The sequence below is a fragment of the Pseudorasbora parva genome, chromosome 15, assembly GCF_024679245.1.
Source record: "Pseudorasbora parva isolate DD20220531a chromosome 15, ASM2467924v1, whole genome shotgun sequence".
NCBI lineage: Eukaryota > Metazoa > Chordata > Actinopteri > Cypriniformes > Gobionidae > Pseudorasbora > Pseudorasbora parva.
The window spans coordinates 22,118,424-22,134,460 of record NC_090186.1 but is presented as its reverse complement, the minus strand read 5'-3'; the positions used below and the strand labels follow the sequence as shown (position 1 = coordinate 22,134,460).

The 16,037-nt window shown below is 37.5% G+C and overlaps 2 protein-coding genes across 3 annotated transcripts in view; both read left to right on the top strand.

The window, feature by feature from the left end:
* Positions 1–16,037, top strand: part of LOC137041283 (centrosomal protein of 128 kDa-like) — a 143,153-nt gene that overhangs the window by 48,452 nt on the left and 78,664 nt on the right. For both annotated transcript variants that reach the window (XM_067417378.1, XM_067417379.1), the window contains 3 exons: positions 5,590–5,664; positions 9,228–9,363; positions 9,454–9,593. In XM_067417378.1, coding sequence (XP_067273479.1) covers positions 5,590–5,664; positions 9,228–9,363; positions 9,454–9,593 — 351 coding nt within the window. The remainder of the gene's footprint in view (positions 1–5,589; positions 5,665–9,227; positions 9,364–9,453; positions 9,594–16,037) is intronic.
* On the top strand, positions 10,368–14,233 carry LOC137041894 (uncharacterized). The gene is made up of 5 exons (XM_067418566.1): positions 10,368–10,727; positions 11,917–12,498; positions 12,737–12,880; positions 13,023–13,272; positions 13,375–14,233. The coding sequence occupies exons 1-5, from the start codon at positions 10,440–10,442 to the stop codon at positions 14,034–14,036; spliced, it is 1,926 nt and encodes a 641-aa protein (XP_067274667.1). The 5' UTR covers positions 10,368–10,439; the 3' UTR covers positions 14,037–14,233.

Below are 16,037 nucleotides of genomic sequence, written 5' to 3'. Positions count from 1 at the left end.
TGCTTGCTATGAGAGTGAGCTTCACCTCTACTCCACATTAATGTGTTGGTATGTGACGATAAAAAATTAGACTGCACAGAAATGGTAACTACTACAGGTAGCCCTAATACACATTAAATGTAGTCACGCAATCCTGATAACATTAAAGGGTTAGTTCACCCAAAAATTTAAATTGATGTAATTAATGACTCACCTTAATGTCGTTACACACCCGTAAGACCTTCGTTCATCATCGGAACACAGTTTAAGATATTTTATATTTTAGTCCAAGAGCATAATGCAGTCAATGGTTATTGAATCAGTGAATCGATCAATGATTGGGGTTGCCAATGTCACGAGATTTCAGCAGTTTGGTTCGCGTCAAACTGCCAAACTGCTGAAATCATGTGACATTGGCAACCCGAATCATTGATCGATTCACTGATTCAATAACCATTTGATTCTTTTTGGAGGCACATGGAGGAGAAAACAATGCTGAATAAAATCGTAGTTTGATATTTTTACACCAAAATGTATTTTCGATGCTTCAAGAGACTCTAATCAACCACCTGATGTCACATATGGACTACTTTGATGATGTTTCTATTAGCTTTCTGGACATGGACAGTAAAGTGGGCATTGACTGCATTATGCTATAGGACTAAAATATAAAATATCTTAAACTGTGTTCCGATAAGGAACGAAGGTCTTACGGGTGTGGAACGACATTAGGGTGAGTCATTAATGACATCAATTTCATTTTTGGGTGAACTAACCCTTTTTGAATTTGAAAAAGCATAATTTGCAGTTTGACGTGATATGATAAACGATCGTTAGATTAATCATTGCAATGTTTTGCAATGCTTTTTTCTCCTTAGTTGGTCAAAACAAAAGTGGATGTTAGCTACTTGTTCAGATGATATTCTTATGTTGGTCATAATAAATTCAAACAGTAGAGTCTGTGATTGTGGGCTGTCATTCAGTATTCACACCGGCACGGTGACTGACAGCCCTTCTCCTGACAGCTGCTCATTCTCCTCTAAACATTTGATTCCTCTGCGCTTTTCCGACCGGGGCACTACTCACTTAAAGTTGATAATTCCGCCAATAACTGCAATTGCAGTTTTCGAACAGAGATGGCGACAAAGAGGAAAAACTATGGACTGCAGCTTTAAGTGACTGCTCAAGTTTGATCCTAATGCAAGGCAAGTATTCGTGTGTGTGAGATCTATTTTTAGCGGTTGTGTTCTCGGCTGTGTGTGTGTGTGTGTTGTCACATCAAATGGTTCTGCAGATTTTTAGTATTACTACAGCATTTCACCTCAGTATTATAAAAGGGGACAACGCACCGGAAGCTGACATTTAAACACTTAAAGGGGTACTTCAGTGCTGGGAAGATGAATCTGTATTTAAACTGGGTCATCAATGCAGTAGAAATGTGAAATTATTTTTGAATTTGGTGTCTTCTAGACTGAGAAAAGACAGAAAATGTATTTTTGTCCCATGGGGATGAAAGACTACAATTCCCAGAATGCTTCGCTGCCCTGTGAGGCCATTCCCAACACCACCAACGCCATTACTGTGACTGAGTTAGAGAAGACACTACAATTAAAAACTGAACGTGTCTGTTCAATATAATGAGTGAGTCACCGCGCGAGTATCACAGCCCTGAGCACTAACTGCACGAGTGATGAGAGCTGAGGTAATCGCGACTACATTCGCGGCATTCATTCACAACGCGAGTTCAGTCTGGCACGCGTTTCAGTTCATGCCTTTGCAAGCTTAACTTTCATAGAAATGAATTTGAGAAGTTAAAAGACTTACATTGCTCACCATAGCTCCGTTTAAATGATCCTGTCTGCAAGCTGAGCTCTCCCTGCCAGCTGAGTGTTATCTCCCCATCCCCCATGCGCAGATTCAAAACATGCGGAAATAGCTCCTTCTGCTGGCTGTAGTCTTTAGCCTCTGGGCAAACATTCCTCCTATGATGCAAAAATCGTCATTTTGCATCATAGGAGGAATTTTTCCAGAAATAAAATGCATAAATCTCTTGTCTCAGGGAGATATGAGGGGGGAAAGCACAATAATTTGAATATTCTCCAGGGTTTCTACTGATACAAAGCCATATGCTAATCGCTGAAGTAACCCTTTAATGGATGAATGATGTGCACCTCTTGCTCCTTTGTAAGATCACACAAGGCAAATGGTTGACATCTAGTGGAGAAGACTAGTAATTAGATTTACGTTAATCTTATGTTCAATGTTAGCGGAAATAAATTTGGAAAAAAATAGATTTGTGGCCTTTGAGAATCGATTCTGAATCGACCAGATTTTAAAAAACTATTAATCGAAAAAATAGATATTTTTTGCCCAGCCCTAGTAGTGACTTCAACAAGGGGGCTAATAATTTGGCAGGGGGTCGAAATTTGGCACAACACCGGCAGTCCGAGCACGTCCCAGCCACACCACACTACTTTATTTTCTGATGCAAGCATTTCTGTTGTTAAGTGAACGGTGGAAACACAGCTCACACAACGCCTCCACACTCCTGCCAGCACACATTGACGCAAATTAAGAAATACTGCTCTTTTTAGAATGCAGTCATTTTTAAAGTACCGGTGCTAATAAAATGTCATCATGTACCCAATTTACCCAGTCAACAAAAATATTGACGTCGACTAATTATCAGTGTCGACACAGTTGATTGTATCGACCAATCGCGACAGGCCTAGAAATGATTTAGAAATCATTATATAAATAATGATAATCAGGCCTTGCAAAATCACCTGTCCGATGTTCCGGGGCTATGTGTTTTCTAGTCGGGCTACCAAAATGTATCACCGCCCTGCCTGACGGGCTATCTTAAAGGTAGGATAGGTAGGAATTGGTTAAAAAACTTTTTTCCCAAATTTGTTTAAACTTTCTTTATATATCAATACATAATTAAAATGTAAGAAGTCTGAAAAAGAAAGTATAAAAAAATGAGTGTCTGTAGACCTCTCACAACTGTTTTAAAGACAGCTCATTATTTCCAGTCACTCCACCTTCTCCCTTCTGGGCTCTTTCCAAAGCCATGCTCCCAAAGTACATGAACGTGCTACACCGACCGCTCAGCTGGAAGATGCATTATTTACCTCAGACGAGCGGTGTGCATGTAGTGACATCATGTCAGAATCACATGTAATAAGAAATCAAACTTTATCAGTATGAATATAAACAAATAAGATGTCTTTTAGTACTCACTATCAAGCTAGAATACCGGTACTGGTAAAGTTTAAAATATATTTTTGTTTGATTTGATTTTAAAGAGCTAGTTATATTTATAAGGCAAAGAAAACGGGTAGCATCATGTTTTTCCAATAACATCAGTTATACTGTAATGAAGATGAATTTCTTGTAAGATGCATAACATATACTGTGTTTTGCATGTAAGAGTTTCCATGATGAAAGCATTGTTTATTAGTAGTAGCTAAAGCTAACTTAGTTCTAAAAAAAAGTTCCTGGATGCGGTGTACTAGCTTTTACACATGCATTTTGTTATCTAAAGTTAAATTTTGTGAAATTCAACACAACAGCGATCAACTTGAGCTAAACATATTGAGTATTTATCATCTCTACTAATGGCTAAGTGTATAACATTGTAACTTTATGCTAAGTAATGTTATTAGCTATATTAGGCAGCTTCATGTGCTCTTGATACATGCTTCATGAAAACATAAACCAAAAAAATGTATAATCAAAATGAAAGATTACCTGTCCAGCAGAAATACAGCCAGCAATGAGTCGTTTTTCAGGTCCCTCAATTCTCACTATCATTGAAAAGCCACGCAGATATTTACTCGCGTTTGATTTCTTTGTTTATCCAAAGACTTTCTGTGCATTGCCTTTTCTCGTACTGTCTTCCTTTTTTGCATTGTTTGTCTTCGCTGACTGTAAAACCATGCACTGTGAATTTTGAATGCTCTTTCTCTGCCATTATTTTGCCTAGGTTTCTTGCCTCTTGAACTGCTCAAATCAAACGAGCGCGCGCATGGTGGTCGCCATGGTAGCGAGAGAGAGTGACAGTCGCCCAAGCCAATCATTTGTTTCGTCCCGAACTAAAATAATGAGCGGTGTTTATTGCAGATTAAAAAGTCTAGAGTCACTCGATTTTTATACTCTCCTTTTCAGACTACTTACATTTTAATTATGTATTGACATATAAAGAAAGTTAAACAAATTTGGACAAAAGTGTTTTAGATCAGTCCTACCTATCCCACCTTTAAGTTGTGAAATAATTTGTTTCTTGATATGCGTTGTTCACACTCTTGACTTGTTATCGGGAGGAAAAACATGATTGATCGCAGAAGTTTTGATCATGTTTATTTGACTGCCGAAATGTTTTGCTGATTGGTTCCACACCGCACACGCAGAAGCTATGCGTATGGAGAGGGGGAGCAACACACACTCGTTGTGCTCACAATCATTTGAATATACTCCAGGGTTGAAGTAACCCTTTAAGATATGCCTCTAGTTTTAATAATTTAAATGCCTCTGTGTGCGGTGTAAATGTTCCAATCTGTTAACAAGGGTGCTTGAAAAAAATAAACGCTGGTTATGTGCTGTTAACGTACGCATATGCGTGTGTGTGTGCGGGCGCGCGTTTGCACGTGTTAGTGAATCATGATGCGTATCCAAAGTTTGAGTGGGCCAGGTACCAACAAAAATAAATTACTTAAAATCATTATTGTGTTTGTTTGATTAAGACACAACTCTCATTTCATGGTCAAATTCAACAAATGTGCACTACGTTTATGCTTTCATTTCAACTCTTCAGGGAAAATCAATTAAGGAAAACATACACTTAAAACACCTCCTAGTGGTCATTATAAAATAAAACACAATGGAACCTACATGATATATTGTTTAATAACTTAGGCAACTGTGAAAAACGGTGTGTATATGATAGTAAGCTAATAAAGCAGATCCAGGCTCAAATTGGGATGAACATATATCGTGTGTTCGGGAAGCTGCAGTGACGGAAACAGTGATCATTTAAAGGGATACTCCACTGCTTTTTCATATTAAACTATGTTATTCCCTTAACTAAAGCACTATTTGCACGGGATTAGTATTATCTAGGGACCTCTGTGATTTAGAAATTACTCCCCCACATCTGAGTTTTGCGTGGTGCATTCGCACGGAATAAGCAAAGCCTGTGATTTTACTCGAATTTACTGACTTCTCCCGGATATGATGTCAAGACTTCGTTATAGATATAGCTGTATGAAATCATAAACAGGCATTGATATCGTTTTGATTGTTTTATAGTAATAAATAAACATAATTTCGTTCAGTTAGTGGACAGATGCCATGAACTTGAGCTCAGACTAGCGGCAGGAATCAGATTTCATTCATCACGAGTGAGAAGCTGACAATATACGGCGGAAGATTCAGTTTCAAAACTAAATGTAAAAGCGGCTATTTAATTTATTTTCTTTTTTCGTTAGCTGCTAAAATGCCGAAAACCAAATTTGAGTTTTTTTGAGTGTCATGAAATTTCTTGATCTAGAAATTAGAATTCATGCCCAAACCATGAAGCAAGAACTATCACTGCAAATGCCTCTACAGATGCAGCATGAATTGGAGAGACTAAGAAAGCAGCTGGAACAATCAGAAGGGGGACGAGACATGCTTCTCCAGCAGGTGAGCACTTCCTTTCTTTCACTGAATTGTTTTGCTAATGTACTGATGCAAAGAATGCGATTTCTACCAATATATATATATATATATATATATATATATATATATATATATATATATATATATATATATATATATATATATATATATATATATATATATATATGTATATGTATGTATATGTATAACACACACACACACACACACACACACACACACACACACACACACACATATATATATATATATATATATATATATATATATATATATATATATATATATATATATATATATATATATATATATATATATATATATATATAAACCTTTAATAATAATTTTTTCACATCCTGCCCAGTGATATCCTAACAACAATGTTGTTGCTGAAGGCTATAAACAAATACAGTAAATGTAATGTAGGCTGTGGAATATATTATGTGCAAACTGGTGGTTTACAATCTAAAAACTAAATAAATAATTAGTTTTTCAATTCACTAAACTAAAAATCACTAAATTTTCAATTCACTAAAACAAAAGCATATTAGCCTATATTTATACCTCATTATAATGGTCATTTTCATAAAAAATATACTTACTTGTAGGCAGTGTTGTGGAAAGTTACTTTAAAAAAGTAATGCATTACAATATTGCATTACTCCCTTAAAAAGTAACTAAATTAGTTACTTAGTTACTTTTTCAGTAAAGTGGTGTTGCGTTACTTTTGCCTTACATTCACTCACCTTTGTATTATATAACAAAAAAATGTATGTTTTTGTGCAAATGTAAAGACCTCTTCACTCTAAATTTGAAATATTAAAGGAATACTTCAGCACTGGGAAAATGAATCTGTATTTAAACTGGGTCATTAATGTAGTAGAACTGTGAAATTATTTTTTAATTTGGTGCTTTCTAGACTGAGAAATGACAGAAAATGTATTTTTGTCTCATGGGGATGAAAGACTACAATTCCCAGAACGCTTCGCTGCCCTGTGAGGCCATTTCCAAAGCCACCGCTACTAGATTACTGAATCACTGATCATTTTCCCACCGCGACTGAACGTGTGTGTTCAATATGTAATTTAGCCGCTGAGAGAGTCTCAGTCACAGCCCAAAATGCTGCAGGAGTCACATTGACAGTCATGGATGAGCTCATGATGAGAGCTGAGGTAAACGCGACGGCACCCTTAGATAGTAGATAATCCAAAACACCCTTAGATAATCCAAAACATAGATTCACAGCGCATGTTCAGTCTGGCGCGTTTTTAGTTCCTGCCTTTGAAAGCTTAACTTTCATAGGAATTAGTTTGATAATTTGAAAGACTTACCCTGTATCTCAAGCAGCTCCCTAGTTCACTAGTCAGGGCACTGATCAGGACATAAGTCAATGGGCTGACTCCCTGATCAGTGCCCTGACAACTGAACTAGGGAGCTAATTGAGACGCACCCTTACTTTGCTCTGCTGGCCACATCGTTTAAACATGAATGCCTGAGGCTGCAGCTGAGTGCTGTGTGATCTCCCATCCCCCACGGCAACTTGAAAACATGCGGAAATGGCTGCCTCTGCTGGCTGTAGTCTTTAGCCTCTAGCCAACAATTCCTCCGATGGCGCAAATTGGCGATATTTGCATCATGGGAGGAATTTTTCCAGAAAAAAATGCTTAAAGGGATCCCCTGGTGTTGAGACTTGTATGGCTTAATATAACATAAATGATGTCTCTTACTGAATTATGTAGTAGAAAACCCATGAAAGATCTACGTTATTTAAATAATATAAAATATAAAATCGATTTTATATTTGGACCATGGGCGGCGCCATTTTGTTTGCTTTCTAGGTTGATGACGTAGAATGGTTGCACTCCTCAATCAGCTGGCGTTACCCGTAGCTATTTTTACCACAACGCTACAAATAGCTACGGGTAGCGCCAGCTGATTGAGTAGTGCAACCATTCTACGTCATCAACCTAGAACGCAAACAAAATGGCGCTGCCCATGGTCCAAATATAAAATCGATTTTTTTAAAATAATGTACATCTTTCATGGGTTTTCTACTACATATTTCAGTAAGAGACATTGTTTATGTTATATTAAGCCATACAAGTCTCAACACCAGGGGATCCCTTTAAATCTTGTCTCATAGGGATATGAGAAGGGGAAGCACAATCATTTGAATATACTCCAGGGTTTCTACTGATACAAAGCCATATGCTAATCGCTGAAGTAACCCTTTAAGCCTCAGGCCAAAGTAAAAATGCTAATTCATGCATGTACAGTAGAGGGTGCAGCTCCAACAAACCTTTCAGCTGTGCTGCCGTTGTGAATAATGAAAAATAGAATGCAAGAGAAAAAAGTTTAATACTTACTTCAAAAAATACTTGTTTTATTTAATATTTAATTATTGTTATTTATTATTATTATTATTATTATTATTATTATTATTATTATTCTGATTTTGGATTTGACTGATTTTTATTCATTTTGAGGAATACTGAATTTTTATTGTGCAAGTGAGATGAAAAAATGCTCACATTTAGTCTAGAACTACAATAATCTTTTATTGCAACGCCTTTGCACTTACTAAATGTGAAAAAGTAGCTTGCGTTACTTTTTTGAAAAAGTTACCCTTACTCCGTTGTGGTACAGTTTGCCCTCACGTTGTTAATTTAGTGAGACAGCAGTCCCTGCACTCTACCGTGAGTGTAAAGATCACATTATGCCTGGTTCAGACTATACGATATTGTTTGTCTGTTACGATAGTCACTGTGTCAGATAATGCGATTTTGACTCCTAAAATCTTGTCGTGTCCTGGGCAAGAAACATGTCAGACTACATGTTGCTATTCGACCAATTATCGCTTGTTGTCATAAACAATGTCTAAATTATAATGCATTTACAGTCCCTGAAAAACTAAAGCAACTATTTACAGAATTTACAAGTGTAAAAAACCTTAGTTAATAAAAACAGTCTGTCAAAGTGTCTGCAAAACTGTGCGCTAAAACTGGCAGGCCGTGCTGGTGCCATGGAGACTGTAAGCACGAGGTATATGCAATTACTTAATGGGAATTGTACTTATTTTTTGTATAGATTGCAATTGGTTACAAGAATATTTATCATGCAGATATGCTAATTAGAATATTTATGGCCAAAACATGTATTAGGCACCAGTTTTCCTGGTGTAGGAGGAATACAAATGAGTAATTGTCATTTTAAGGACCTGACGTCCTGCATTTTAAAAATCGGGACTTTCTTGGAGTCAAACTTTTAGTATGTTTTTAAGTATATCTGATACTACTGTAAACCACTGAGAAACCTTTTGTTAGAATTTCTTTGGGGTCAAGCCATATTTGCAGCTGACTAATATTACTGAATTTACAATTTAATTCTACGTCTTCTTCACTCATTCCATCTTGCTTCTTGTCCATTTTTGGGGTGTTTACAGAGTGTGCCTCTTTTATGCAGCATGCAGGCACTATTGAAGATATTCACCAATGAAGAGATGCAGTTGGTTTTGTAAAAAAAATGAGGGGGTATAAATGATGGACATGATCTGTGCTGTTGGCCTGCAGATGGATGACATGCGCTCTCAGCTTCTGAGGATCGAGAAGGAGCGTGTAGATTTGCGAAGGGAATTGTCTTTACCCACATCTCAGCAGAGAAGTGCAAGGAGACCACAGGAGAGAGGGGTCACAAGCCTTGACAGTGGTAAAATATGTTGCCAAAATTTATGGGTAAGGTTAGAGTGTTTTGTGGATTGTGTATAGTTTAATCAGTGTGTGTGTGTGTTTCCCCCAGGAGGCACAGACTTGGAGAGAGAGATTGAAGAACTGCGGGTGCAGCTGGGTAGAATCAGTGTTTCTAGTGAGGTGGAAGAACTGAAAAAATGTGTAGAACGAAAAGAGAGAGAGAAAACTCAACTCACTTTCCAGGTTGAGGTTTGTGTGTTTGATCTTGTTTTGTGTGAGTGCTCACTGCTCAACAAGTCAGATTTTATCTCTTGTAAACATTTTTCATAATCAGGGTACCCGCGGGGTCTTAAAAGCATTGAAAAAGTCTTAAATTTGATAATCTAAAATGAAGGCCTTAATAGCCTTGAATTTGGTATACAAACTCTTGGATTTCGTTACAAAGGTCTTATTTTTATTTTTTTATTATTTTTTAACTTTTCCTAGGATTAAGTTCATACCGTAACAAAATGAACTGTTACTAGTGTAGGCTAATTAAAAATTCATGCAGCGTCGCGTTCCACGTCATAGCAGTAAGCGCGAAAGCTCGCCGTTACTATGGTTACTAGGCAAGTGAGGTAAATTACAGAACAAGATAGTAGCTAGCCTAGTTTGTCGGCTAAAATGGGAAAGTGTCGGTTTAATCCGCTGTGGACAAGGAATCCGAATTACGTTTGGGTCAAGCCTGTGCCAGGAAATGACCGCGAGGCCTATTGCAGTTGGTGCAGGAAATCTTTTAAGCTAGCGACAATGGGTGTTACGGCCCTGGACTCCCATATGAAGGGTGCCAAACACACCGCGTGTAACACTGCTCGCCAGCGCCAACAACCTATTGGCCCGTTCTGTGCACCGTGGATCTCTTCGGTTACTGAAACAGCTCTGACTATCAATAATGAAGACATTTCTACAATAGAAATGCCACAACAGCCAAGGAACATTCTATCGTACTGTGGCTCGACACCAACTCTGCGGGCAGAGGTGATGTGGGTCCTTAAAACAGTCTCTGAGCACCACTCTTACACTTCAAATGAAAACGTTACAGAGATTTTTAAAATCATGTTTCCTGACTCCGACGTTGCAGCTACATTCTCGTGTGGAAGCAACAAAACGGCATATATTACTAAATTCGGATTAGCTCCCTTTATAACGAAAGAACTGACTGACCATGTCAATATGTCCAACGGGTTTGTGATCATGTTTGACGAGAGTCTCAATAAGATGACGAAAAGTAAGCAGTTGGACCTTCATATTCGCTACTGGGTGGACGACCACGTCCAGTCACGATACTTCGGCTCGCAGTTCATGGGTCATGCAACGGCGGTGGACTTGCTCAAACATTTCAAAGTAAGTTTTTATTCTGAATTTTAAAAATGTTGTGTTTTTTTTATTTATAAATAATATATGATATAGTAAAGTAACATAACACGACCAAGTGAGCTGTTCTATAATATCACGATTGCAAATGTTACATTGAATGTATAGCCTAGCTAATATGTAGTCACTTACAATTTAGACACAATATGGTTTTGTTCTATTTCAATGACGAAAATAGTTACAAAAGAAAAGCAACACTAAAGTGCTGTGTTTTGTTATTGAATGATTCAGCATTTTGAACAAATCGTTTTAATGAATGACTCAATGATTCATTTATTAAGACGGTCACTTGCTGCCACCTATTGGTTTATTGTTTAAAGGCATCATTGTTTTTTTATATTATTTGTTTAAACATCAATCTAAAAAAAAAAAAATGTATTACAGTTGCAATTTTGCAGTGTAAATGACTTATATGATTGATAACGGCAGCCTTATTAGTAAAACTGAATTTGATCAAATGTAAGAATTTGACAGGAAAGAGAGTGCATATATATAGTAAGGTTTAAAAACTGTCCTTATAAAAGTAAATAACACCCTGGTGTAAAAATCACAATTATGCAGATTTAAGTATGTAAAGTCTGATGAGAATATTGCTTCAAAATAAATTTGATTTATTTATGACAGACATTATTTTAAAAGTAGAAACATATGTCATTAAAAATGTATTGTAACATTATTATAAAAACTTTCTTATGTGTGATTTAAATGGAAGTAGCTTACAAATAATTTTTTTTTAACCTTTAATATTAGAATGATGTACCATCTGGGGTTCCTTATGGTTTACTTTACAGTGAGAGATTTTTTTCTTGTTATGTACTGTACTTGATAGGCCCCAACTTAATTAATATGATATCAAATTGTTTTAATTATTGGTTTTATTGTTTATTTTTTTACTTGAAGGAAATGCTTGAAGCAAAATGTTTTCTTGTCAGAATGCACCAGAATGCTTCATTTACATGTTTAAATCATAAAACCCCCCTACAACAAATTACTTCGTAAACATGTCACCATTTTCCCCAGTTGTGAGTTTGCATGTCTGAACCTGTATCTCACCACTCAGACAGAACCCTTTAACCTTGAGGCCCCAACCTCCATCACACTAGCTATTATGTAGGCTATATAATGTCTTTGTTTACAATTTGCTTTTCATGTCTTTTAGGAGTGTGTATGTGACCTTGACTTGAGGAAGATGGTCTCTGTGTCTATGGATGGACCCAATGTTAATTGGCGTTTTTTTGAGATGCTGCAGCAGGAGCATGCAGAGCATTTTGGGGGTGCTCAGCTGGCAGTGGTGGGGAGTTGTGGCCTGCATACTCTCCATAATGCTGTCAAATGTGGATTCACTGACTGGCATATGGAGAAGTTCCTAAGAGCTCTGCATACAATTTTTCACAATGTGCCAGCAAGAAGGGAGGATTTCTGTAATCTCACAAAGTCCAAAATCTTCGCTTTGCCTTTTTGTGGTCATCGCTGGGTCGAGAACCTCCCTGTGGCGGAGAGGGCCCTTGTCATCTGGCCAGACATGATGAAGTATGTTGAGGCTGTTAGCACCAAAAAGCTTCCTAACCCTGGGACATCCTCCTATGATACCATTGCGGCGGCAACCAAAGACCCTCTCATACTGGCAAAGCTTCACTTTTTCATGGCAGTGTGTCGAAGTGTAACACCTTTCCTCACCAGATACCAGACTGATGAGCCTGTGCTGCCTTTCATTGGTAATGACTTGGCTGAACTGCTGAAGGTGAGGTGAATCTTCTCATTTTATTGTCATAGTGATTTTAAAATCTCCCCTCGTTCACAGTTACGCTAAGACTACAGCTAAGACTGAATGAATTAAAAATGCAAATATTTTGAATAGTCAGATAAATTAGGCTCATTTAATAATACTGAAGAAAAGAAACATTGTAAAGTCAGAGTGCTTATTTTGTATTGTAAAATATTTTGTATTCTCAAATATGTATATTTTTGTCTTTTCATAGAGTTTGCTGAGGCGATTCATCAAACAAGAACTTCTCAATGATGCCACACCTCAGCATTTGGTCCGGCTTGATGTTAGTGACATGCAGTCCAGGGTTCATCTAAGAGCTGTTGATATTGGCATTGGAGCTGAGGCTGCAATAAAGGTATTTAGGAAATACATAATGTGTGACCAGACTGTTCCTGGTGTCCCTGTTGTTAGACCCGTCTACTCAGCCCCTCACTGGATAGAAGGAAAGAGGAGGGAGAGGAAGCTATTTACTTAATTTAGTCCCCATTCATCCTTAGGAACGTCAGAAGCAGAGTAGATCCACTGAGGAGCTTTCTGTCCTCCAGTTCAGAAAGGAATGCATGGAGGGTCTGTCCAAAATTGTGAAGAAGATTCAAGAGAAGAGCCCTTTGAAATTCCCAACTGTAAGGCAAATTACTTGTCTTAACCCAGCTGTGATGTATTCAAATCCAGAAATGTGTCAGGGCCAGATGAAGTGTCTAGTCAAAAGGTTTCTTCAAGACAAGCAGTTAGATGCGGTTGCTACAGGTACATAAGATTAAGTCCTGACGTTATTTTTTAGGCATACAATTTACAAAAGAAACACGTGTACATTTGATGTGAGTGCTTTTTCTTTCACTCCTTCTTTAGGTGATCTGATCATTCAGCAATTTTCACAATTGTTGTCCCTGGAGGTGAGGAATGAGAAGTTCCTGTCTTTCAAGCCCCTCGAGAAGAGGCTGGATGTGTTTCTCCATCCTTATATAAGTCAGCCCTACCCACAGCTCTGGGCTTTCATCAGAAACCTTCTGCTCCTCTCCCATGGGCAGGCTACGGTGGAGAGGGGCTTCTCTATCAATAAACAAGTAGAAACTTGTAATATCCAAGAGGACACTGTCATTGCACAAAGAGTTGTGTGCGATTACGTGTCCATGCATGGGGGTGTTACCAAGGTGCCCCTCACACCAGAGCTCCTGTCTTCAGTCACATCAGCAAGGGTGAGGTACAGGATGCATCTTGAAAGTGAACGAAAGAAAAAAGAATCTCAAGCACATAGTCAAAGAAGAAAAATGATTGAAGAGGAGTTGGAGCAGCTAAAAAAGACAAGACAGACCATCCAGGAAGTTGCGGAGCATCTGAGGAGGGATGCAGACAAGATGGCAGAGGAGGCTGAGGGCAAACAAGGCAGCAAAATGGCAGAGCTAATTGCCAAGTCAAACGCGTTGAGAAGAAGCTACAAGCAGAAGTTGACAGAACTTGAGAGCCTGGGCGAAAAAATTGCAACCAACTCAGCAGAGCTGCGAAGGCTGTAGTGTTCAACACCAAGTTCAAATCTATTTGTTTATTACAAATCAAATGTGTTACGCTGTTGCGTATGTATTAAATATGACTGATAATTTAAATAAAATGTTTTATTTAATTCAAGTAGCCTACTTGTACATAATTATTTTCTAGGGTTCAAAATTTATACAGATTTGACATTTTTCCCTCATACTTCTGTCAGAATGGGTACGAAGTTGGCATTGAATTTCATTTAAAATGGTATTAAAAAGGTCTTAAAAAGCCTTGAATTTCATTTGGAGGATCCTGGGGGTACCCTGATAATGGATTTATGAAGTGCAGTGAGAAAGCTAGAACCCCAGACCCTACATTCTAAATAAAAACAATGACACTACTTAATGAAAACGATCTTATTCTACTTGAATTATATAAAATAAATAACAGAATAAATGACTTGATGAAATAAATATGATTCATTTTTAATCAAATTAAATGTTGTATTATCTTTCCATTAATTTATTATTTTCTCAATTTTTTTACAAATGTTTTCAACTTTTATTTATTTGCTAATTCATTTTAATATTTATTTTTGCATTAATATATTATATATTAATATATTTAATTCATATTTATTTATTTATTTATTTATTTATTTATTTATTTATTCATGCATTCATTTATTTTTACATTTATTTATTCCAACATGTATTTATTTTTAGATTAATTTATTTATTCATTTATTTAAACTTTTCTATGTGCAACGTGGAAATGAGGAGGGCGTCTTTGTGTAGCTTTAGTGCATCATTGGTTTAGAGCTCATGCATAGAATCGATAGAGCGATGGAGGAGAGTTCAAGTAAATGACGGCCGGATAGTTCTTTCACAGACATCAAACAACTTAGCAACGTTTCCAGCACTTTGATCCATTGAGAGATGAGTTTCAATGGTATTTATAGTAGTGCCCTCTGACTCTCACAGGTTTTGAACTCGATAGGTTGTAACGGCTCTTGCATGTGTATATTATGGCGGACGTTTCACAAATAGCTAACGTTAGAGAGTTGCGCTACTTAGCAAGTGAAGTCAAAAACAATGAATCAAATTACTGTTGTTAAAATTAGATGTGCTTATTGATGTTTTAGTAGGATTACATTCCGATATGAATGTGGAAGTACAGGCTGAAATGGTACTGCAATAATTGATGGCCACTCTGCAAAACATTTCCCAGCACATTCAAAATCAAAAGGAAAAAGCATCAGAAATATGCATGCACGAGAAAATAAAGCGCGGCGCGTCAGACAACATGTTTACATTTACAAAAAAGTTTACATTACCTCCACAGTGGTTGCACCCGTCTTCGACCACGGAAGGGCATTTTTTTTTCAACCAGCCCCGCTGTGTAATGTCTGCTTAAGTTAGTCATCCTTGTCCTTGTTCTTGTCATCCTTGTGTGAAGTGTTCGCTGCAAATTTTGCGCATTCTGTTGCCACAATTCAGAAAGGCACAAACGTGAACCATTTCATCTTCACTTGTGAGCCCGATCGGATAATCACTCTAGTGATGTCCGGTTCACAAGCAAATTGTTCTTTTAAACCCGTTCTTTTTAGTGAATCGCTCGAACCAGTTCACCAAATCGGTTCGCGTCTCAAATCAGTGCTGATCCCAAAAGTTACTTTAGTTACTCACTTTCTGGCATGAGTGATGGTCCCTCAGAATAGAAATAAACTAATATCTTCAGTTATATGTTGTAACTCCAACAGTTCACTGAACTGAGATCGACTGAGAGATGTTTTGCTGAGAGAACTGATGAACTCACGAGCAGCTGATACTGAGCATGCGTGTGTAACAACGTACAGTGGTTCTTGGTCATCTTGTACATTGATGACCCAGTTTAAATACAGATTCATCTTCCCAGCGCCCCTTCAAGAGGCACAAAGACACCCTTTACGTTTATGCCCCCATAGCTGCCGTTTTAGCTGAGTGGGGGCTCTGGGCATTAACTGTAATAGCTCCGTGTTGCAAGCACCAATCTTTTTT

Bases quoted from the DNA above. Each gene is read 5' to 3' on its own strand.
- LOC137041894 (XM_067418566.1), top strand. From the start codon at position 10,440: ATGTTTCCTGACTCCGACGTTGCAGCTACATTCTCGTGTGGAAGCAAC. The intron at 10,728-11,916 runs GTAAGTTTTTAT...CATGTCTTTTAG, and splicing joins ACTTGCTCAAACATTTCAAA to GAGTGTGTATGTGACCTTGA. The intron at 13,273-13,374 runs GTACATAAGATT...CTCCTTCTTTAG, and splicing joins GTTAGATGCGGTTGCTACAG to GTGATCTGATCATTCAGCAA.